Below are 24,090 nucleotides of genomic sequence, written 5' to 3'. Positions count from 1 at the left end.
TAAAAATGATTGACCTCCCCATCACTTCTTTTCTTATATCTGTTTTCAACACATGTTTTCTGCCCACTGTCCATCCATATGTTTTCTTGGTACTTGTCAGAAATAAAGTAGTGGACTATTTGAGTGTTCCTAATGGTTATTTGTCTTGTTTCTTTGTCCCATTCAGTGGCATTCCTCAGCCTGCATTCTTTTTGCTCTCATTTCAGTTTTTCATTGATATCACACATTTCCCCTTCATGGCATCCAGTTCCACTTTCATATTAACCATAGAATCTAAGCTCAAAACATTTGCTATAAAATAATCTCTCATCTAATACTTTATCCGTAAACCTCTCCATCCCATTAATCTTTTGACTGTCACTTTCTTTATTTTCCTTACTGTCTTGGATACTTCTGTGGGCTGTACTTCCTTTTACCATACAGCCAGCTAATTAAAGCCGTTGATGTGGCAGACTATGATGTAACTAAGTGTTTATGCCAGTATTGTGTCCCAGTGTTTCTGTCACCTCTTGTCTCTTAGATACTATACCTATATACTCAGGAATTCCCCAAAGAGCAATACTGGGTCTCCATCTCTTGTAAACTTTTGTCATCTCCATCTATCCTCTTTGTTGATGTTATTGTAAGATCCTGATCCACCTGCTTTCACTATATCATTAAGCATGAATTACAAGCAGATCTGTTACAATATATTTTCACCCCAAAATATTATCACTTTGCACATAAATAAAATCAAATAAATAAATACATGAATACATGCTGTGTCCTACATCAGTGGCTGGCTTAAATAAGTTCCCTTCAACCAGAAATATACAGGACTCTTGTTTCTTTCTTTCTTTCTTTCTTTCTTTCTTTCTTTCTTTCTTTCTTTCTTTCTTTCTTTTTCTTTCTTTCTTTCTTTCTTTCTTTCTTTCTTTCTTTCTTTCTTTCTTTATCTGTCTGTCTATGTATCTGTGATGATGTGAGGAAGTGCCAGCTGTGCCAGGGAGAGTAATGGAGTGCATGTGTAACATATGCCAGCATAGCTAGCTGGAGTTTTGTAAAGAATTCTATGTCATTTGAATATAAAACTGATTTGTAAAGTTGCTTGAATTAAAAATGTATCAACACTGGTTCCTGCTGGACAGAAATTAAATATACATTTATGTCTCACTGTATTGTTGTAACTGATTAAAAGTATATCTTTTAACAAAGGATATTGGATGGGAAGGGATTAAGTTCAGCCCATTTATCCTTAAGAAAAATATCCTGAAATTAAATTACTTGGTTTAGGCCATTAAGATTTTATCTCACAGGTCTGAATGGAGCCAGAGATGCAATGTCTGTAAAAAGCCTTTCTGCAGGAAGGGTGGAAGTGATGGAATTATTTTATAGCTTCCAGATGCTGTATTAAGCCTTAGCAAAATTGTGTGTGTGTATTGTGATGCATTTGTGCCAAATCCTTGGCTCAGTTGCTAGTGAGGTATAGTGTGAAAACCACAGTCAGGTGACCATATGTGATGTCATTCTGCAGCCAGCACTGAAACTGTAGTTGAATATTAGTGGGAGATGTGATAGATGTGCTTTGTTATTAGACCTAACAAGAGACACTCATCTACTTCATCTCGCCTTGCTTTAGTAAGTAACTAGGGAACATTAGTTCTTCAGCTAGTTAGAAAATATTGTGAGATTAGAGAAATACTGTTTTTTTTTGTGTCTGTCTGTGTCTTTCCATCTATGTCATTTTTTTATATTTCCTGTGAATTGAAACTCTGGTTTTATTGTAAATAGATATTCACTATTTTCATGTTTTCTTTTTTATTATTTATTATTAAATATATATCTATACCTTTCAGTATGGCTGGTCCTTTAGAAAATATTTAACCTTTGAGATCACTTGCATTTATTTAATGGCACTGTGGCGCCACGTTCTTGAAAGCCTTGCTGTTTGGTCAAATACTGCCATTTGTATAAGTATTAGTTTTACTAGGTGTAATTGGGTATCATTGTAAAAACCTTAGAGTAGCTGGCTTTGGGTATTCTGGTGGCAGTGTAGCTACCTTATAGTCTGGGTGGAGGTGGCAAAGTGAAGCGCGTAAGCTGTGCCAGCCTTTCCTAGGTTTGTGTGCATGTGTGCATGTGTGTGTGTGTGTGTGTGTGTGTCTGTGAAAATCAAATTTGAAAGTGTGTGTGTGTGTGTGTGTGTGTGTGTGTGTGTGTGTGTGTGTGTGTGTGTGTGTGTGTCTATGTTTTTTCTCAGTGAACATTCCCCACTGGTGTAAGTGGTGAGGATTGAGACTTCTTCATCTCTGGCCCAGAGGAGGGATGTCACACTATCTGTCTTTGTTTACTGGGAAAGTCTGAGTAGGGTAAAACCCTTTTTTCAGCTGAGGCCCATGGAGAAAAGCTCCACATTTAACAACAGTTTTGACATGCACATAAAATACAGTTACATGATATCAGAAGGACCATAAAGTACAGGTAATTGTAAAGTACATACTCGAGAGTAATAGCTTACAATCTTCTATCTCAAAAAGAGAACATGTACATAGCTTGCATAGGTATACACAGTACTGAAAAGTAATTGGAAACTGACACAGGCTTGTATGTAGCAGAGAGAGATATAACATTACAAAACATACTGAAATATTACCTGAAATTTCTACCAATTAAGATAATGAGGAGAAGAGGCAGTTGATAATTATGTATAGTGTAATATGTCTGTGAAAATATTGTTATATTTAAGGCTGAGAAACAAAGTAATTAGGAAAGCGAGAATTGTTGGGGATAGTTGGACTGTTATCAGAGGTATTAGTTTTGTTTAAATATTTAGATTTTGATTTCCATTTTCTAGTAATTGCTTTTTTGGCAGCCACCATAATTAGACACAGCAAGGCCTTACCATGTCTAGGCAATTCCAATTCTGTATAATAGCTCAGAAAAATCATCTCCCTCTTCACACCAATCCACCCACCTACCATCTCTGACACTGCATCCCACAGGGAATCTTTAAAGCCCACCAACCCACTGCACTGCCAGAAAATATGTTCCCAAGTACCTCTTTCTTTGCTGTCACACCTTCAACATTTGCTGTCTACCTGAGGAAAAATTCTCTGGAGTCTTCTTGGGGTATAACAATATCTATGTAAAAATTTCCAAGCAAAAATCCTAAATCTTCTAGATTTTGTTGCATATTTGAGAGATGTACATACATCCTTCCATTGTAGGTAACCTTTATCTTAAGAATATAGAAATTAATGTAACAGTATGCACGCACACATATATGACTTATGGCTTCTTTTAACTGAAAGAATCTCATTCTGTGCCCATTGTATGCCATGGGTGATCAAATACGGGGAACATTATTAAGTCTTCTTTAGGATTGTTGTTATGGTATTCATACATATAGCAGAATTCTGCATTACTTTTCCATTTGAGATTACATTTGTGGACAGTCTGTTATGTCTATTGCTCTTTTTTGGCTGTACTATTACAAACTATAATTCACAATATCCCCTTTAGTTAACTGGAACTATAGTTTTGTCAGTGCTGAGTGTTATGTCAGGGCAATAACTTGTTTTTCCTGAAAAGAAAAAAAATAAGATTGAATTTCTTTATTAATGTTTTTGTTACTGAGACCAGCCTCTCAATGTAAATGTTTTCAGTAGCTGCATTTCTAAGTCAATGTCATTTTATCACTATAATTCATTTACCTTTCTTCTGTCATTGGTAACTGTGCAGTTATCCAAAGAGTCTCTCTTTTTTCTGCCAGTAGGTCTTCCTGTTTCTCTGTTAAATATACTGTACTCAGCATATCTCCTTCACCTATGTGTAGTTCCTTCCTAATGGATATGTCACTTTCAGGTCACACCTTTGTACATTAAGCTGCATCTTCTGCAATATTGGATGTACCTTATATAGAAGCTTTTTGAATATGCTTTGCAAGGCTTTGATGTCTGTTTCCCCCTGAAAAACTTTGCCATATTTATGTACATGGATGTCCAAACAGGAGTGAATTGTTCTATTTGAATATATTTCTTTTCTGCATGTATACATGCACGTATCCCATAGGTAATTAATCTGTTCTGTTGCAGGATCACAGTGTCTGTACCATTCTACCTGGCATGTAGCACAATTGCAACTGGCTTATTAATATCATGACTGAAAGACAAGAAAGAGATCTCCATCTAGCAGTCTGTATGGCATGGAAAACAAAGACTTTTTAATCTCTTTGGATAGTTAAGAGAGCTTGGAGCTTTGATTTTCTGGGTCATAAAACACTGAGCTTGTTCAAGCCTCGATACATGTTTGGTAAGGTACATAACAGTTGGAACATTATAGTGGATAATTTCCCAGTACAAGAAGAACATTGGTGAATGAAGACCTCATTGGATCTTAAGGATATACCTTTGATAATTAACTGTGCAATGAAACAGGATTTCCTTTATGCAATTAATACCAAGGAACACTTTATTGTCAATAGAAGAGCTCTAGTAATTGCATTGCTCTTAAATGGGGTTCATTTTATTTGATAATAAGTGAGGAAGTCTTGTTTCTCAAGTGTGACTATACTATATAATTACTAGCCCTTTTGGGGAATATGAGAGTATGTGCCATGCTCAGTAATGACAGCTAGTTTCTAGTTGTCAGCAGATCTATTCATTTACAAAACTTGGATATATATCTTCACATCAGAAAAGTAGATGCCAAAGAGAAAGGGGCCCATCACAAAGGTTTGAATGACTCCATAAATAATTAACTTACTAGATGACATGTTACAACTAATCCTTATTCTGTGTGTACATTCAGATGGCCAGTATAGCAATCCATCAAGTGGTGTAGGGGTTAATATTTAGGCTAAGTGCATGCATTGGGGATCATGTTGAATATCTTAGTAAAGTCAAGATAAGTGGCACAGACACAATGACCACCATCAGTAACATTAGTCCCCCTTAAAAAGTCAGTAATTTATTATGTGCTAAGAACAAGGAAACCTAGTATACTTCCAGGCTAATGGAGCTGTTATTTTTTTCTTTTGGTAATAGCTGATAGAATCTGACCCTTGATAAAATGGGACACAGAGGTGATCCAGAAAGCTCGATTCAAGTCTGGTATTCCATCTGTGACCGAGAGGGTGACAGAACTAACAATAAACAGAGTACAGAGGATTAGTCCAGATAAATATCACTGTAGCTAGCAGATCTAGGAGACTTTCTCTTTGATGCCCTCCCTGTGGGAGTAATAAAGATGCCTTGTTGAAATTTCAAGTAGTTTATTCAGTTAAGTAGGTAGATGGACAAGTGTTCTTTTTCTAATCAGTGATTGTATCTGGACTAATCCTTCATAATGAAAACGGGAAGAGCAGCGTAAATAGATTCAAGGTGTAAAACTGTCAACCGTGACATTTGATAGGCTTTAGTGTCACACTAGGTAATGCTGTTCACTTGGAGTTCAGTGCCATATTAGGCATCATTTCTAATGCTCCTAATATAGTTGAAGAAAGTCTTGTGATTATCCTTTGAAGGTCTGACTTCCTTCAAATCATATTCAGCCTTGCTCTTCCTAATAATGCAGTTATGATCCTTGCAAACCTGCTCATGCTCCTCCATCTGACTGAAAGTGGAAACTTCTTTTTATATAAATTATATAGTGTTCTCCTCATGGTATAAAGTTTGTCTGAAACTTCTACTGTAGAGGTTTTCTACTGAATTCCAACCACACTCATGCCTGATGGGTAATAATTTGTCTATACACTGATTGAAATGGTTGCAAAAATCATGGTTACTGTAGGGCTCTAGAGAGGTTCAACAATGAATAAAGCAATTCTGACATTCTTAGGGCCCTCAAATAGGGATATAAAGTTGTCTTTTATAGTAGTCCTTAAAAGTAGGTCTCCTTTTGAGCGGCTTTGTATTAATTTTGTGGGAAAAGGTGATAGGCTGGTGATCAGATTTATTTAAGGAGGTGATGATGTTAGTAGGTGTGCAGACAAAGACACTGGCAAAGGCAGCATTTATAAGAACAAGGGCAAGTGGATTTCTTGCTCTCATAGAACTTGCTCAGTTTTAGCTAGGCATTTGGTGTTAATGACATTTAGGAAATGACAGGCTTACTTACTGCTAGCTGTGTAAGACTGTAAGGTGAAGTATGGTATGTGAGGTTGCCTAGAATTAGGTTATTGGTATTAACCTATAGAATTCAACTTGCCAAGTGGTTCTCAGGTGATATAACTGTTCACATGCACTCTTTTCTTTATCACTGTGAACTGATTTTACTATTTACCATTCCAACCTTCTCTTAAGCCAAAAAAACAAAATGTACACCTTTAAGTGCTTTAATATGGAAATAATCATCTACTTCTTATATTATTGTTATGTCAATCTTTCACCCTAGTGGCATTATTTAATTCCTTGAATATATGGACAAAATGCATTTTTTTTGTGATTGAGTCTCAGTGCTTCAAAAAATGGAATATTACAGTCTTCACTTTTTTTCTAAGTTATATTCATAATTTCTAAACTCCAGACTAAGCTGCATTCTTGTTTTAGCCTTTGATGCATTTCAGCTTCACTGTAGCAACTTTTTTGACTTCAGTAGTGCCAACATAGCTTTTTCATGTTTCAGTTTAGTAATGTATTCAGTTTAGCAATGTATTCATTCGTTGGAGCATATTTTTCTTTTGTACATCTTTAAAAAAGTGATTCCTTCTATAAAAAATTAATTAAAAGCAGGATAGTGCTTCCTACTGTGCTTATAGCCACATCTACCACGCTTGAGTTGTGAGGAATGTTATATTACATTTCTCTGCTTTCTTGTCGGTATCATAATTATTGTACAGTCTCATATGGCTATTTTTTTCATATCTGTTACTGTTGCATCTTTGTTTCTCATATTTGCATTTTATATGATCCACTTCTGCTGCAGTGCCACAACTTTTGCTAAGATCTGGTCTATTTCTCAAATAACCCGGCTTCTTGTTGTACCATTTAACATAAACTTTTTCGTCTCTTGTTAATAAATGATAAATTTCACCAAATTCATAAACTTTTGCTCAGTTCTTTAGCTAAGTAACCTATAGCCTCTTCAGGATCATGTATTCTTGTGAAGAACAAATGTCAAATAAATGACAGGTTCTTTTTAGACTTACAATAATTCCTGAATTTCTAACTAACTGCTGCTGTTTAGTCTTTCTCCTCTTCAAAAAAAAAAAAAAAGACTTAAAATAGTTTAAAAGTTTTGTTTTAAAAACTTGAAGAAATTTGGTACAGTGGACATTTTCGGGATTTTTGCCTAATCCCTCACAGCAGGGAATAAATTGAATTTCTGAATCCAGTACTTTGTGTTCTCATAAATTACCATGAAGTGTGAGAATTCCTAATGGCTGAGGTTAAGACCTTTTTGTAACAGCAAATTATGCTTATATATGTTTAAACATATAAACCTTTCAGTTATGCAGTTATTTCTTCCCTTTTGATCCAGTGTACTATGGGGGAGCGAAGATTAACTATAAAACACTAGTGATCAATGCTCTTTTATGAAATCACTAGTTTGTGTCTGCCTTGCTTTTCCTTAGAAGTCAGATGATGGAATATCAGGGATGCCCCCTTTCCCTGTAGTGGTATGACCTTGGAGTTGGCATTATGCTATAGCTTGAGGTCTAGATTGTCTCTTATACTATAGTGGTGATCCACTTGTGCAAATGTGGAGTTAGTATGTATCAGTTACAGAGAGTGGAGGCAGAGTTTTTATATCAGATAAGTATGGATGGTTGAATTACCCATATAGAAAATAGTTTAAGTCATTTATTTGTAGGAAATAGCCAGTTTGTCAGGAGCAGTTCATTTTTAATGTCTTTTGTGGTGTGCATGTTGTTCACAGAAACAAATGTAACATAATGGTTATACATTTGTGATCAGTGCTTTGCTGTTTTAGGCTAGATGTGTGGTAGTTTGATTGCAAATGTACAATGGTGTTTGCACCTCTCCTCATTAGTGTTAGATGATATGTGCAGGGTGGACATCTGGTATTTGATGAATGTTCTTGACAGGTTGCATGTCAACTATTGGTGGTAATATACTAATGCATATCTAGGGAAATGCACAAATAAAATACATATACCCTGGGAGATCACTATGTTAGTAAAAGTTACCACTAGGGTACCGGTTTCAAGTCGTCTTAGAGGAAAAAACAAGAAAGTTCTGGCTTAAAAAATGGTGATCCTGCTCTTAAACTCAAAGAAAAGTTAAATTTCTTCCTACCTTGTTCTTCCATCTAATCTGACTGCTCTATTCATTGCATTTCTTTATTGACTGAAATGACCACTAGTTGGGTGATATTCAGAGAGACATCACCATCCGCACAAAATCCATATTAAACTGTAGTGATTAGAGTGAGAAGTAAAGTGTAGATGTACTGTAAAGTAATAAGGGCTTTGAATAATGCCTTAAGGAGATGTGAGGGGCTGTTAAACAGTGAGAAAAGGGAAAAAGAAGTTGGCAAATCTTTTATAAAGGTTGCTGCCAAATAGAGTGTTTTGCTGTAATTTTTGCTTGTCAGTTTTCTGGGTTTACAGCATGCCAACATTTATAATTTTGACTTCCTTAAGCAATTATGAAGCAGAGTGACATTAGTAAATACAGAACACAGTGTTTTCATTCAATTGTGCTTCCCTCAGGGTATGATTTTGGCAAAGCATCAGTGAGCGACTCTGAATGCTTCAGTTAGCAGTAAAATAAGTTAAATGACTTTTTGTGACAGGATTCAAAAGCTGAGCATGTATATGGTACATGACAGTTTATTTTACAATGTCACTGCTTTCTGACATCTTAAAGGAATATTTTAATACATTTTCTGCATTATGAATGCCACTATAAACTTGGTGAGGAAATGCAGATGTCATTTATAATACGATTATTATTATGCACAAGCAAGATTCCTTATTGCAGTAACCTGTGTAATCTAAAGCTGTAATACTGTATACATGCATATCTGTGTGTGTGTGTGTGTGTGTGTGTGTGTGTGTGTGTGAGTGTGTGTCTCCAGTCATATGAGCGAATCTCTAAAGAGCAATCACTTTAGAACAAATCCACAAAAAAACAAACAATTTTAATTTTCTTTTTGCAGGGGGGGCAAGTCCCCTGCACCCCTCATATGGTGGGGGTGCTGGTAATTATATAAACTAATTCTAAGATCACACAATAGCAGGTTAAGAGCAAATTACCTTACCCTCCTGTACTGCAATCCCATTCAAAAGATAGCTGACAGACACTCCGTTCAGAAGAGCATTCACTTACATGAGTGTTTGCTTTTTTTTAAAGCACGAAAAAGAGTTCACTCATGTGAGCATTCCCTCCTCTGAATTGTAATGGTATATATATATATATATATATATATATATATATATATATATATATATATATGTGTGTGTGTGTGTGTGTGTGTGTGTTTTCACTTCTTAATTTTGAAATACCAAAATCCCTAGGTTCAGAATATCGAATTCAGAACCTCAAGATGTTGGAATCTCGAAATTAATAACCCCCCCCCCCAAAAAAAAAGCAGTCAACACATCACAAAACCCTCACCCACTGCTACTTAAATATACCAATTCCGAGATCGCCCTACAGTGAGGAAAAGGGAAATCACCCATTCCACGCTGTATGCCGATCTCTGTTCAGGATTTTGAAGTTTTAAAACTTCAATCATATGATCTTTGATCATATGAATTTCGAAGTTTTAAGCTTCAAAATTCTGAAAGGGACCCATATATATATACTATATATAATATATATATATATATATATATATATATATATATATATATATATATATATATTTATTTTATTTTTATTTTATTTTACATTTGTTAACCGGGCTTATCTAGCTGGATATATGTCCATTTTCAGTAGAGGCCCGGGGAGAAAAGCTCCACAGATACTAAATTACAAGGAGACAAATTATAAAATAAATTCAGTACAAAAAGAATATACGTTTAGTAACACAAAAAACAAAATTCTTAAGCAACACACTCAAAATATAATTATTCAGTAGAAACATTACAAAACATCAAGATTAGCAACATATATTTGATAATCCGTTGGAGAGAAAAAAGTAGAACGGGAGATAAGAAGGGAATTACAGAAGAAATACAAAGGAAGAAGAGAGAAAGAGGCAATAGTGTAGTGAGGAAAAGGGTAATGTGATGGAAAAGAGGAGAGGGGAGAGAAAAAGGAGGAGAGGGTAGGAGCATAGGAGGAGAGTAACAGGGCAATAGGAAGAAGGAATAAGTAAAGTAAATAAGTATAGTGTAAAAATTCTAGTAGTGTAGGGGAAAGAAGAAGATCAGTCAGGAGTCCTGCAGGAGCAGAGCCAATGATTTTGGAAGTACAGTTTGATTTTTTGTTTGAAGAGTGGTAAGGAGGGGATTAGAGTGATATCAGTGGGTAGCTGATTCCATATCCTTCCTACAGTATTAGTGAACAGAGAGTCACCAGCTAAATTATGGGACTTTACAGATTTGGTCATGAGTTTAGATGAAGATCGAAGGGAGGTAAGATTATTGTAAGGGATTAAAAGTTGAGAAAGTATAGGGGTATTATAAGGTTGGTACAGTATCTTGTGAGCAATGGTAAGTTGGGAGATCAAAAGACAGTTTTGTAGCTCCAGCCAGCCTAGGAGTTTTAGGTTTTGACAGTGATGTGTTCTGAAAGGGTTACTGGTGGCAAAGCGGGCAATGCTATTGTAACAAGTTGCTAGTTTATATATATATATATATATATATATATATATATATATATATATATATATATGGGTCTACTTCAGAAAACTAAAAAAAAAAGACTGAATCCCAAAATACTGAAAACTCAAAATACTGGAGGATTGAATTTCTCTCTTCTCCATTGATGTGAGATCTTGGAGATGGTATATATAATTAGCAGGTGGTGTGTGGGTCTTGTCCCCTGCATTAAAATGTTTTCAGTATTTTGAGTTTCCAGTATTTTGGGATTCAGACTTTTGGTTTGTCAGTCTTCTGAAGCAGACCCATATATGTATGTATATATCTGTGTTACATAATCAAATTTCTGAAACTTCGAAATTCATATGTCCAAGACCACATGATTGAAGTTTTGTAACTTCGAACATTAAAAAAAAAATTCTATTTTTAAACATTTTTGCAGGGGTGCAAGCCCCCCTGCATCCCTGACACCTCCTACTATTTAAATATTCCAGATCCAAGATAGCACTACATTGCGGAAAAGGATAAATTTCCCTTTCCATGCTGTACTGCGATCTACATTCAAAACGTTTGAAGTTTCAAAACTTCGATCATATGGTCCCGACCATATAACTTTCAAAGTTTTGAAACTTTGATAACCTGATAGGGATTCATATAAATATATATATATATATATATATATATATATATATATATATATATATATATATATACACACACACACACACACACACACACACACACACACACACACACACACACACACACACACACACTCAGGGAAAGAATGTAAGAAATCAAATTCATACCTAAAGAGATTGTAAATTAATTATGTCAATATAAGAAATACAGTAAGATGGGTTGTGCTAATAATTATACATTTCAGTTGAGCCAGACTTATAGAGCTGGTGATTAAATAAGACATGCTAATAACATTTAATGCATTTTTTTCTCTCCAATTGAATACAAAAGGAAGGACTTATGTGCAGCAATGAACAAGCCATGTGAGACGTTGGGTTTGTCACATGTATCAGGAATGTGCCAACCCCATAGGAGCTGCAACATCAATGAGGACACTGGACTACCCCTGGCTTTCACTGTGGCACATGAACTGGGACACAGGTAAGGGCTGTGTTAAGGGTCAGTCTTTTTCCATTTTTTATGCATGCATTTTTCTTCTGAAGTGTTAACACTGATGTATATGATAGATGATTATAATTATATGTTCCAATCATGAAAGCCACCTTATTCATAACATTTGCTAACTAATGCCTTGCAGATCTTTGATATTGATGAGTTAGGCTAATGTTGTAAAGAGTGTAGCAGTTATGTGTGACTGTATGCTGAATGACTTTATTTGAATGGCAGAACAGGTGTTAATCTTTTTTAATATTTCTGTAAGTTTTGTTGCATCATCACAATGGCTTGTGGCAGTGAAAAGTATTTGGGGACCTTTGTAAGTACCTATAAATATACCCTAACCCCATCCACCCCACCCCACTCCTCCTTTCTGTGTACCTCTTCAGAAGCTGTACAGTTGGCTTCTGCAAAGCAGTAATGATGTACTAAAGTGAGTAATTTTTCAGCCATGACAAAATAAAATTTTTAAAATAATTTCACTGTGTTTTCATCTGAGATCAGTACCAGCCAAGTTCATGTTTGATACTGTATTTTTTTTTAACATATATACCAGCACTTTCGGCTAGACCTGCTACTGTTATTTTTTTTAATAGTTTGTCATCATGTCTGAGATTAAATATATACTAGAATTCAGTTATAGTAGCTTTACTATAAAGTTGGATTCAATGCAGAAAAGCACCTCTAAGTGCAAAGTTATTACAACCTGTTGTAATTTTAGTAGATCATTCAAGTTAAAATATCTTAATGACAAACCTAAGGGTTTTTCAGGATGGATTTGGATGAGAAAACAAGATTTTATTATGATTTTCATATATCTGTGAACTGTTTTATTCTCAACTTCAAAACATATTAAGGGGCATAAAGAATAATTTTTAGTTAAGTAACATGATTTAGTCATCTTCATTGCTTACAGCAAATCATTTCACTGCATTAAGTAAATGTTGTTTTGGGAAGGCAGATAACACTCAATGTGTTTAGCTGAGTCTGGAAAGCAGTACAGTAATCCAGACCTGTTTTTGTATCAGTGTAAATTAATTCATCATCTGAAGAGTCTCTGTTTAGAGACAATGAACGCCAGGGTTGTCGACATTACAGAAGACAGCATTTCGCTGTTGCTAGCTGTAGCCTAACTTTAGAGACCACTATGGTGTACATGACTCATGTGTTTCTGTTTGTATATTTGTCTGTATGTATATACGTACATATGTGAATGTATGTGTATGCACATGCACATTTGTATACATGTATATATGTATGTGTGTGTGTACTTTTGACAGTGAATTAGCCTTTGGCCATACATTGTGAAATGTGTATGGTTTATGGTGTATGTGAGTGTGTATTTTTGTGTGACTGTATGTACATACAGTTCCATATCAGAAGGACGAAAGCTCATAAGAGCTAACATCAAAAGACTGAACCAGGAACTTCAACAACATCGAAAACTCAGAAGGTTGAACAACAAAGATCTTGATTGTGCGGGATTGCAGTACAGTGGGGATTGGGGTTTTGTTCCTTTCTCCACTGTAGTGTGATCTTTGAGTTTGTGCATATAATTAGCAGGGGGTGTGGGGTGCAGGGGGCCAGATGTGTTTTTTTTTTTTTCGACTTTCTGGGTCGCGTTTGTTTATGATGATGAATAAAGCTCTAGACATAAACTGTGTAGTTTATGTGGTGTGTGTTGTGGGGGGAGAGTTCTACTAAGACTGCTTTATTACAAATACAGAGAAGGACATGACTTGTCTAACATTTTTCAAGAAATCAGCAGAACATTTAAGCCGTGCATTTCGATAACTTTTCAGTTACATTTTACTGGGCAGTTGTTGCAAGGCTTCCAGCATCAGAATTATAGTCTTACATATAAACAAACACATTTTCAAAACTGAAAAGGGATATGCTTTTCTAATATGCATTGAATTTCCTGTGTTATGAATGTCATATTCTAGTTACATAAAGAACTGCTGCAGCCACAGTAAAATTGATTTCTATCAGATATTTATCTGATATAATGTATACGACTATGTCAACTCTTCACAAAGTATGCATATGAACATACACACTGTGATAGTGCTCAGGTGCATTGTGAGAGGGGAAATGATTTAGCTGAGAGACAAGTCATAACTTCTTTTCATGTGGGTCCTTGTATAGCAAAATTGCAGAGCTCTCAGCTGTCTTTAATTTTGCAGATGGTCTCTGATTTTGCCCCTTATTTTTGCCATGTTCCCACATAACATTTTTGACTTTCTGGCTAATTACAGTGGATTACAGTTGGTCAGTTTTACCAAACATTAGAGTTCAATACTTATTACTGTTCCGAAAACCTGCTCTTTTATTGTGTTTCAAAGTGAATTAGAATAATACTTAAAAACTGCTCCTGATTTTAAACCTTTTCCCTCATTATTTATGTCTTTGCCCCTGGTTTTTGAGATGTATGTAAGACAGGGTGGTTATTGCTCACTATGAAGTGAGCTTGAAGGGATTTATTCTGAAGTACTTTTCCATGCATCTTGATGTTTTAAGTACCATACATAGTTCATGCTGAAATCTTCTTACATAAAATAATAGAGATCATGATAAACACTATGATTATATTTGTTATATTCGTTGGTACATTGCATTCATAAAACATGTTTTAGATTCATGTGTTGCTTTGTAACTCATTAGAGTAAGGTCTATAGCTGTGATATATGATTTAATGTAAATGTGAAGGTATAAAGGTAAAACTTTATTTTTTTACCTGTTCAGCTGATAATGTTTGCATCCCTTAATAATAACATTAGTGACTGCAGTTAATTTCCTGACAATTTTGAGATCAGTAATTGCAGTTACTCCATTGAGTTGTTTTCTGTTCGATATAATGCATTAGCCTGGCATCGTCCAGTACTGCCTGTTATTGTGCTAGTAAGTCCACAGACAGAGCAATGTAGTGGTACTGCTGCTGCTTGACTGTTAGCACTTGTAGCACATTTGATATCTGTTGTTGAGTCCTTCACATAAAAACAGAACCTTGATGCACAATATGTCAGGCCTGTGCCAGAAAAATTATCAAAATTCAGAGCAGTAGCTGTAATAAAATGTAGCTGTAAGGTCAAAGGGCATCCAGGATGGCATTGTTTAGCAGCTGCTTTCGCGGGCAGACTGCAATAGTAGTAAGAGATTTAGCCTACATGGTATTACCTTGAGTAGCAGCACTTTATATTAAAACTCTACTTATTAATGTTCATTTTTGTATATGTCTAAATGGTTGTAATACATTTCTGACATAAATGGTTTACTATCTTATAGCCTACATGTCATGGGGTATACACACTGAACTTCTGTCAGACATTGAGATTTATTCTAAGATAGGCAGTTTTTACTTAGTAGTGTGGGTATTTTGGTGGAGTATGTTGAAAAAAATGTAGAGATGTCTATGTCATCAGTTTTCTGGCTTGTGTCATAATTAACAACACTCTCCCGTGGTCATTTCACTTACCTGCTTATCAAAGTGACATGGATAAATGCACATTTCAGAAGACTATACCAGTTACAGCTGGACTGTAAGTGCTGCCAGGAATGATCATTACATTCTTGTATCATCCTATGCACTTCCACAGAAAACAGCATTTAGTCTAAAAGAGGGCAAAATATCAGGCACAGTATTACAGAAAGTACCTAATGGTTTCAACACACTACAGTGACCTCGCAACACACGATAACCTACTGACAATGCAGAGGTCAATTGCAGTTGCTGCAATGTTCTTCCAAAATGCTGCAGCAAATTAGCACTGCCCAAGAAGGGAAGACATCCCTGATCAGTATCAGCAAGAAACTACAATCCCTCATAAAATCATCCAAGGCGAGTTTTGAAAGAAAAATTGCCAAGGACTCCAAAGATAACCACAAGGCATTCTTTAGCTATGTCAAGAATCTAAGTGGCAATGCTCAGATCTGCTTGGAGTTAGTGCTGAATGGTACCAAATACACTGAACCGACCAATTTTTACCAACATCCTGGCAGACAGGTTCAGCGCAAACTTCACCCCCCTCTCACCCCCAAAAGGGCCCATAACCATACCAGAAGAATGTAGAGCTCCTGAAATCACAGACACTTAGGTTAAAACAGCCCTCTCCAAATCCAAAAACACAGCATCGGTGGGACTGGATGGAGTCCCAGACTGTGTCCTACATGAGCTCAAAGACAAACTAACCCCTCACCTAAACACACTGTTCAAACTCAGCCTCTCCTCATGTTACGTACCAATAGAGTGGTGCACAGCAATGGTTATTCCACTCCACAAAGGTGGAGCCACAACAGACCCTGTGAACTATCACCCTATAAGCCTGACTAGCTTGGTCTGCAAGGCTATGGAGCGCATCATCATGGAACTCATTAACAGAGACATTGAGAACCTCCAAACACTGGACCCTACCCAGTTCGGCTTTGTTAAGGGCAGATCATGCCTCCTAAACCTGGTGGACATCTTTGAGACAGTTACCAAGGCTATAGACGAGGGAAAGGTGGTACACACAGCCTACCTAGACCTCGCAAAGGCCTTTGACACCATTCCCCATTCTGGTATTATAGACAAGCTCACCAGCCTGAACATAAACCTCTACGTCACAAGATGGGTTGCCAACTGGCTCACGGACAGAACCCACATGGTAAGAGTTGCAGTAGCTAGGTCTGACTCTAAACCAGTTACAAGTGGTGTTCCCCAGGGCTCAGTCCTAGGACCCCTCCTGTTCGGCATATACTTCTCAGAGGTACAGGCAAGCACAGGAGGACTATCGCTGACCAAGTTCGCAGACGACTGCAAACTAGGGGCTATAATTGACTCTGCAGCTGACACAGATATCCTCCAAAAGGGTCTCACTGAGATGGACACCTGGTGTCAAAATCATGGCCTCAAGCTAAATGCCAAAAAGTGCATAGTCATCCCCTTTGGAAAAAACTACCACATAGTGGTAGTCCCCTAAATACGGAAGATGTAATAAGGGATCTGGGGACCCAAGTAGATAGTAAACTCTCCTTTCATAATCACATTGCCAAAGTTTTTAGAAAATCCTTCTACATGGCACACCTCATCACAAGAGGGTTCGCATCCAGATCAAAAGAGGTCATTGTGTCCCTCTACTCATCGCTCATCAGACTCATCATAGAGTACAATGCCCCATTTGGGATGAATCTTACAAGACACCTGCAACAGCTGGAAAGACCACAGAAGTACCTCACCAAGAGGTTCACTGGCCTCAAACAGATGCCCTATGCAGCTCGACTGAAGAAACTCCAGCTGTACTCGGTTGCATAACGCCTACTCAGAGGTGATCTCTGCCTGACATACAAGGCCATGTCCAACCCAGAACTGTTCGACATGCTCCACCTAAAAAATGCTTATCCCTTCGAGCCACACGCTCTAGGGATCTAAATCTCACCACAACAATAAATAGGATGTGCTGGAGGGATAGATTCCTGTCACAGAAACTTCCCATGCTTTGGAACAAAATTCCAATGTATATTAGGCAGAGCTCCTTGCTAACACTCTTCAAGAGAAACCTTGACAAGTGGATGGGAAACAGAAAGTTTACCCTGGGGATCACTTCAGTGGCTCTGCTGGACAGAGGCACAGGGAACTAATCTAAGGGGGTGGCAAAAGCCAACACATTCTGGTTAGGCTTATAAATGCCTTCGGGCAGATAGCCTAGTACCTACCTATGAACCTATGAACCATGCTTGTGGCAGACATCAGGCTGGCCACATAGAGTGTTGCGGCATGCTGATGGTCCATTTCTGGAGCCTGATTTTGCAGTGATTTATGAAAGTGCTGCAATATGCTGGCAGTGAGTAAGTGATGTAAAATACATCAGTATACTATCATCTTTATGATCTTTTTTTTTTTTTTTTTGCTTACCTAGTTTGTCCAACTGGGTTTGGTCAAAAACCCTTTTCATTGGAGGCCCAGGGTAAAAAGCTCCAACATATTACAACCTTTTTAAACAGACATCCAGTAATATGCATAAGCAGACATTAAGTAATATACCTTAACAATTACACATATATTTGCTAATAAAGTTTCTCCCATATGCAAATAGAGGCAGTTATTACAGTATAAAACATACTTATGCATTAGTAGATGTTGAACATTGACCATCTAACAGATGTATTAGTGAGTTTGTCAGATAGATAATAGGTCATCTGAGTAATGCTTATTAATTCAAATAAATGGATGTGAGAGAAAGAATTATGTCTCAGATTAATTAAATAGTGCAGATGAATTTTCAGACTTCGAAATGATTTTTTTTAATTGGCTCTTGAAGGAGTCATAGCATCAGATGCAATATTACTTGCTTGTAGCTGACATCAGTTCTCTTAGAACGAAGTGGCTTTATGAATGGAAGTGTGTTTCCATTTTGAAAGACATTAAGTACGTTGTTTCATTACGCTTCATGCTATTCTTTGGTCACTTATGGATGGTATCCAACATAACACTGACAAAGGCAACCTCCAGCCTCACAGATTGTACTAAAGCCTTTGACCCCACTGACCACAGTCTTGTCGTTCACAACCTGATTAAGTGTGGCATTAAGTCCTGCAGCTTCCACCTAGATTTGATATTTCTTATCTAACAAACTCTTGAGAATAAAAAAATAGGTACATCTATATCAGGAGGAGCATGACAGGTATGAGTAAAAAAATGTCTTCTACAAGAATCTATTTTTGCCTCTCTGCTTTTCTTTGTCTTAATTAACAAACTTCTGTACAATCTCCCTCTTATGTCTCTAATTTTATACTCTCATGACATGGAAATAATTGGGGTCATATTCTAGAGTCAGTTACAAATGGCTAATCAAACAGTAACTAATTCTCAACTCCACTAAAACTAAATGTATACTCTTTGGTAACTGTCAAAAAATAGCCAGATCCCCTGACTCCTTAAACATCAGTGGCATAAACAATAATCCCAATGATTCAACTAGACTGTACCTGTGAAACCTTTTCCAGTACTTCAAGCACCTTGTCATGTAGCTTGCACAGATCCTGAACATTCAAAATGACTGTAAAATAAAATATTTTGTTACATTTCTGAGCTAGGAAAATCTCTCCCTTCCCGTCAGCATAAGCAAGAATAGCTATTTGCAGAGATGCCCTTTGAGATCAGCTTAAATATGGCCTGCCTGTCATAGTTGCAGCATCCAAAATAAAAACTTAACATCCCTACAGCCAATCTCTAATAAAAACATGCCATTTAGCAAACTACCATATTGGAACATCATTGCCTCACCCTCTCAAAATCCAACTGGCTACCCATTCATCAAAGCTGACCTCTGTCGGCTCATTGTTCTTCACACTCCTTTGTCTATAAATATTCTCCCCTCTTGTTGCTAGAATCGCTACCAAATCTTACACTAAGAACCTTAGAAAACTGTCCCGGTCTACACCCATCTTACTAACAAGTTTATTCAACCTACACCACAGTAATCATGTTTTTTTTTATTCTAGCCCCTAAACATAGTGACTCTTTCTTAAGGACTCCTCCAACTGTACCACATTCACTTCCCAGTTGAACACCTATCACCACAAAGCAGGCCAGTGCTCATGCTGTGGGGTAGGCCACATTACCTAACCACTCATAACCTCCTTCCCGGCTATTCATTCTTTTCTTTCTTACACTTTCCCTATTGAAACCTATATGGGAAGTAGTATTATTGCACACCTGTAAATAGTGTACAGATGCTTACGTTTGTAGTTGTCTTTGCGGTTATCTATAATTATCTGCCATGTGCTGTCTTTTATTTTTCCATGCATCAATCCTTACTTGTTTCTCTTACCCTAACTGGATTAATATGTTTTCTTCAATTATGACTATATTCACCTGGCAGCATACCTCTCGACTGTCTAGATTTTTGTAGAATGCCCAGATTTTTATCTCATATTTTTGGTCTGTTTCTCATAAAATGATGGTTTTCTGGCAAATCACTGAGAACTAAAGTCAGAAAATAATGACAGATATTTGAGTTTCAGACATCATATCCTCCTGAAAAGTCATGTTGATGCAAAAGCTGTTATTCAATCAACTGTTTAAGTTTATAAGAGCAGTATTTAAAAAGTGTCCCTATTTTTGGGCCTTTGTCTCCCATTATTTGGGGCTTTGTCCATGTTTCTTGCTCTAAGAGTTTGAGAGGTATGCCTGGCAGTGACTGAAACTGGTCCACTGATTCATTGCACTATCCTAGTAAACAAGCATGAAAGAATGAATAGGTAAATACACAAACTACATAGGAGAAAAATGAGCACTGTAAACTACTGGTACCAGACAAATGCCTGTTACATTTATTTAATAAGTAACTAGCACTTATACAGGTCTCTCACCCACTTATGTCTAGTCTTCCACTTAGTCAGAAAATTGTTGGAAACCTTACCTTACATATGTTTAACTAACCATCAGGGCAGAGCAGTCTGCTGACCCACAATCTTATCAGTGAAGAATTGTTTCCTTATATCAGACATAAACTTAACAGCTAAAGTTTGCAGCATATTCCACCCTTTCCTGACCTGAAAGTTGTCTTCATTTCCAGTTCTGTAGTCCTCAGCTTTAAAATTCCATGGACCGATCATAACACTGTTGTTTACTCTTTTCTCATCTTATTTGCTTTTCATTGTTCCAGATAAATTTGGGATAGTTATTCAAAACATGCCTGTCTAAATCAGACCTGGTCAACAGGAACTCTTCAAATGTAGAGTTTCAATGAACTCTAAAGGACAGGTCTCAAGGTATTTGTTGTCTGTAAGACCCTATATTTGTACTACATACTGTTACTACTAAAATAAGTTAATTTTTGAGGTTGCCACACTGAACAGAACACATGAACTTCATGGTGGCAGCATCTCATGATTCACACTTGATCTTGCTTTTGAAGTTAAACTTTAGAAAAGGCTGCTGCAGTCATTCAAGCACCTGCTCTTCAAGCATTAGCCTTGCTCCCTTCTCAGAATGGACATATTCTGTACTTACAGTTGGGCTCCCTTTTGAAATGCAGTGCTGTGTCCGAAAACGCTGAAAAAAAGGCCAAAAATACAGGAGAAGAGTGAATATTGAATATCGCTCTTCGCATTTAAACTAGTTTTTTAGATTGGGACATTCCCCATATCTGTGGAGCCAACCCCCCCACCCCACAGACTTATATATTCCAACTCTGAGATTCCCTTATCTTGGAGAAAACAATTAACTAATAGTGGATAACTGAGCCAAGCCACAGACCAAGCTTGGTAAGGTAATTAGATCCTGATAAGTGCTTATCTGCCAAAAGATTTCCTTGAAGAAATATTTTTCAAGAAATGAACTACGATTGCTTTTTTTCCTTCTGGAGATTTGTATTTTGATTTTCATCTTAAAGATTTTGCCTCTGGACTGCCGGGACACACTTACGGTTGTTATTTTCTTAACGATCTAATTACCTTACCAAGCTTGGTCTGTGGCTTAGCTCTATTATCCACTATTAGTGCACTGTTTTCTAACCACATTTGCTGGCCCACTGGACTACTCACGCCGATCTCTCAGGACTAGCCACACAAAGAGGTGCATTTTTTTCTGTGTACTTTCACAGACTGATATCTTGGAAAAAAGGAAATATTCTGAGAAGCAGCAATCATGGAATTATTTTTGCACAAGTATGGATTTTCAATCGAGTCTCCACATTTTTTGATTCACCATTGAAAGTCCCAGTTGTCCTCCACATTGCTTATTTACTAATCCTATGATCACTTTAGTCATTCATCTCCCTACTCATTCAGTTATCTTAGGCTCTGGAAAAGAGCATCAAAATCAGATAAATGAGTCATGTAGGGTAAAAAAATAATGTTCTTCGTGATTTTCAATTAATGGAGAAAATAAAACGTTCCTTTGCATCCTCCCTTGTATGTGCGTATTGGGTGAGGTATGCCTTTTGCACCATTGGATGTATTGTAGCAACTCTAAGATGACTACACATTGAGACCAAGGCAATACCCCAACCAAAGTTACCAAATATGAGGAATCTCAGTTTTGCGATTTGTGCATTATGACACAACTTTGTAATCAAAGTCTGCAGTTTATTCATTCATCTTCCTCATCCTCAAAACCTCCATGGACTTAGATCATAACAGTTTTACCCAATCGACTGTTATCGTAATGAATTTCTGAAAGTATGGACTCCAAAACTGCAAACCTTGATCGATATTTAGCCACACCAAAGCATGTGAAAGCAGCAGAAGGATGAGGAAATATTGCTGAATTAGTGTTTGGTGATTTTCAAGTGGTACAAAATAAATAATTGAATAAAAATAAAATCAACTGGACTGACAACTCATCAAACCAGAAAACTTTGTTGAAATGAAGTAATGAATAAAAGTACAAAAATAAAAACAAACCATTTTATAAAACTAGAAAATATTGCTGTTGTAGGGGGAGGTAGAAGTCACACATCCCCTAAATGAATATTTAAACTCAAATGGCACATTACCTCAGAGAAGAGGGATAACCTCAAAAGAGGGTGATTTTCATTTTTCTTGGGGTGAGGTCATCTCAGAATTATAATATTTAACCAGTTGTAACCCCCCTTCAAAAATATTCAGCATTTTACTTCTGGCATAGTGTTCTGATTCTGTAAAATTCCAGGAACCAAATTATCTCATACTCCTAGAGTCAAAATGGCCAACTGTGTACTTTATTGCCCTACTCCTACTGTCTGCAATGAGTACAGCAGTTTATAGACTAAGTAGTCAATACTAAAAGATCATTGTATGTCTTCTTTCTTTCTCTATAATCACTGGTGGTAACATTCCCTCCATCTTAGAGTGATGCTTACTGTGCTTCACTGATGAGCTGTGATGTGATTAAGTACTATAATCCTGACTGCACAGATAAATACACATACACGTCAGAGGGTTTTGTTTAGAATGCTCATCTACTGGTTTGAGTTTCTTTCCAATTTCTTTCAGTGTTCTTTGTTTTCAGCCTTAAATGAAATGTATTGTGTTCAAAGCAAATCAGTACTTGCAAAAAGTTTTGGCATTGCTAAGATATACTGGTAGTTAATGTCTACAGCTTCATGGTGTCCATAGCTGTTTTCTTGACATTAGATTTTAATATTCTTTCCTAGCATTCCTTTGCCTGTCACGCTGTGAGTGAGCTAAGGGGTTTAGCAGCTTTTGTGGATATTGAGATTCAAATGTCTGAACATAGTACCTGTTCTAGTGGAACCAATGTCAAAGGCTCATTACATCAATAATTTGCTGTGGATTTGGTTTCATACTCATACAAAGGGAACTGATTACAAGTTATCTGCATGCTTGGATTTGGGTGTTCTTTCATAGCTCATTGTTAGTGAATACAAAAATGAAATACGTTCTGAAAAGAGGAAGTCAGTAGAAGAGTGGATCCTGAAGTGAATTCTACATGTCTGTCACTTGTGGGATTGGGAGTTTCAGTGAAATAAGGGAAGTCTTCAAATGTACCTTAAAGATGAATTGCAAATTATAATTTGCAAGCCACGGAGCAGGGCTATTGAACATGTTGTTGTTTTGGCACAGCAGCAGCATCAGATTTTGGCATACATCTGTAAAAGTATCCAATGCCTGGAGATAAGTCACAGTGTTTATAAGGATGGCACAATTCCAAGTATGCCAGCAGTTAGTGATAGATGTCTTGGAATCATCTGGATCTTAAAGCAGATATCTGGCAGTAAATAGCCCACTATTTTGTTTTCAGGTCTGTGCGAAGGCCATCTTTGCTTAAAACTTGGATGATTAGGAGAAGAAGAACCAGGTTAGAGTGAAGGCACAACCTTACCTTATTTGTGTCTGGATGTTGAGTAGCCCTGATTTTAAACCACTGACAAAAATACTGGGAAGGTAATACTGTGAGTCGAGTAAGTTTGAAAATCTTGATGGACTCTGCAGGACAGCTAATGCTCACCAATACCTTCCACAAGGCTTTATGACTAATGCAATCAGATTTCATTTTCAGGCCAATAGATGCCAGGTAAAATGCCTCATTGCTGTTCGCAGTATATTTTTGTTTTACTGCAGCTGTCTGGCAATGAAGCTATTATTATTGTAATCATTTTCTCTTCAAAACAGTCTAATATCATACTGCAATTCCAGCAGATTTCCTTTGGTGATGGAAACCCGATGGTTTGAAAGCATGTAGCTGAAATTGTTTTCTATAGTAAGAAGTGAAACACTATGCTTCAGTAATTCTGCAGACTGACTTCCCTTGCTTTTAA

At 36.8% G+C, this 24,090-nt stretch overlaps 1 protein-coding gene across 1 annotated transcript in view; it reads left to right on the top strand.

Annotated features, from left to right (window-relative positions):
- The window catches only part of LOC122806893 (A disintegrin and metalloproteinase with thrombospondin motifs 7-like), a 2,879,604-nt gene that overhangs the window by 803,574 nt on the left and 2,051,940 nt on the right, over positions 1–24,090 (top strand). Inside the window, exon 7 of the mRNA XM_044077696.1 lies at positions 11,684–11,833. Coding sequence (XP_043933631.1) covers positions 11,684–11,833 — 150 coding nt within the window. The remainder of the gene's footprint in view (positions 1–11,683; positions 11,834–24,090) is intronic.

The sequence above is a fragment of the Protopterus annectens genome, chromosome 7.part0 (genome assembly GCF_019279795.1).
Source record: "Protopterus annectens isolate FY-2018-M chromosome 7.part0, PAN1.0, whole genome shotgun sequence".
In the NCBI taxonomy this organism is placed as follows: Eukaryota; Metazoa; Chordata; order Ceratodontiformes; family Protopteridae; genus Protopterus; species Protopterus annectens.
The sequence above is the reverse complement of the archived record's forward strand: the minus strand, read 5'-3'. Positions and strand labels throughout refer to the sequence as shown.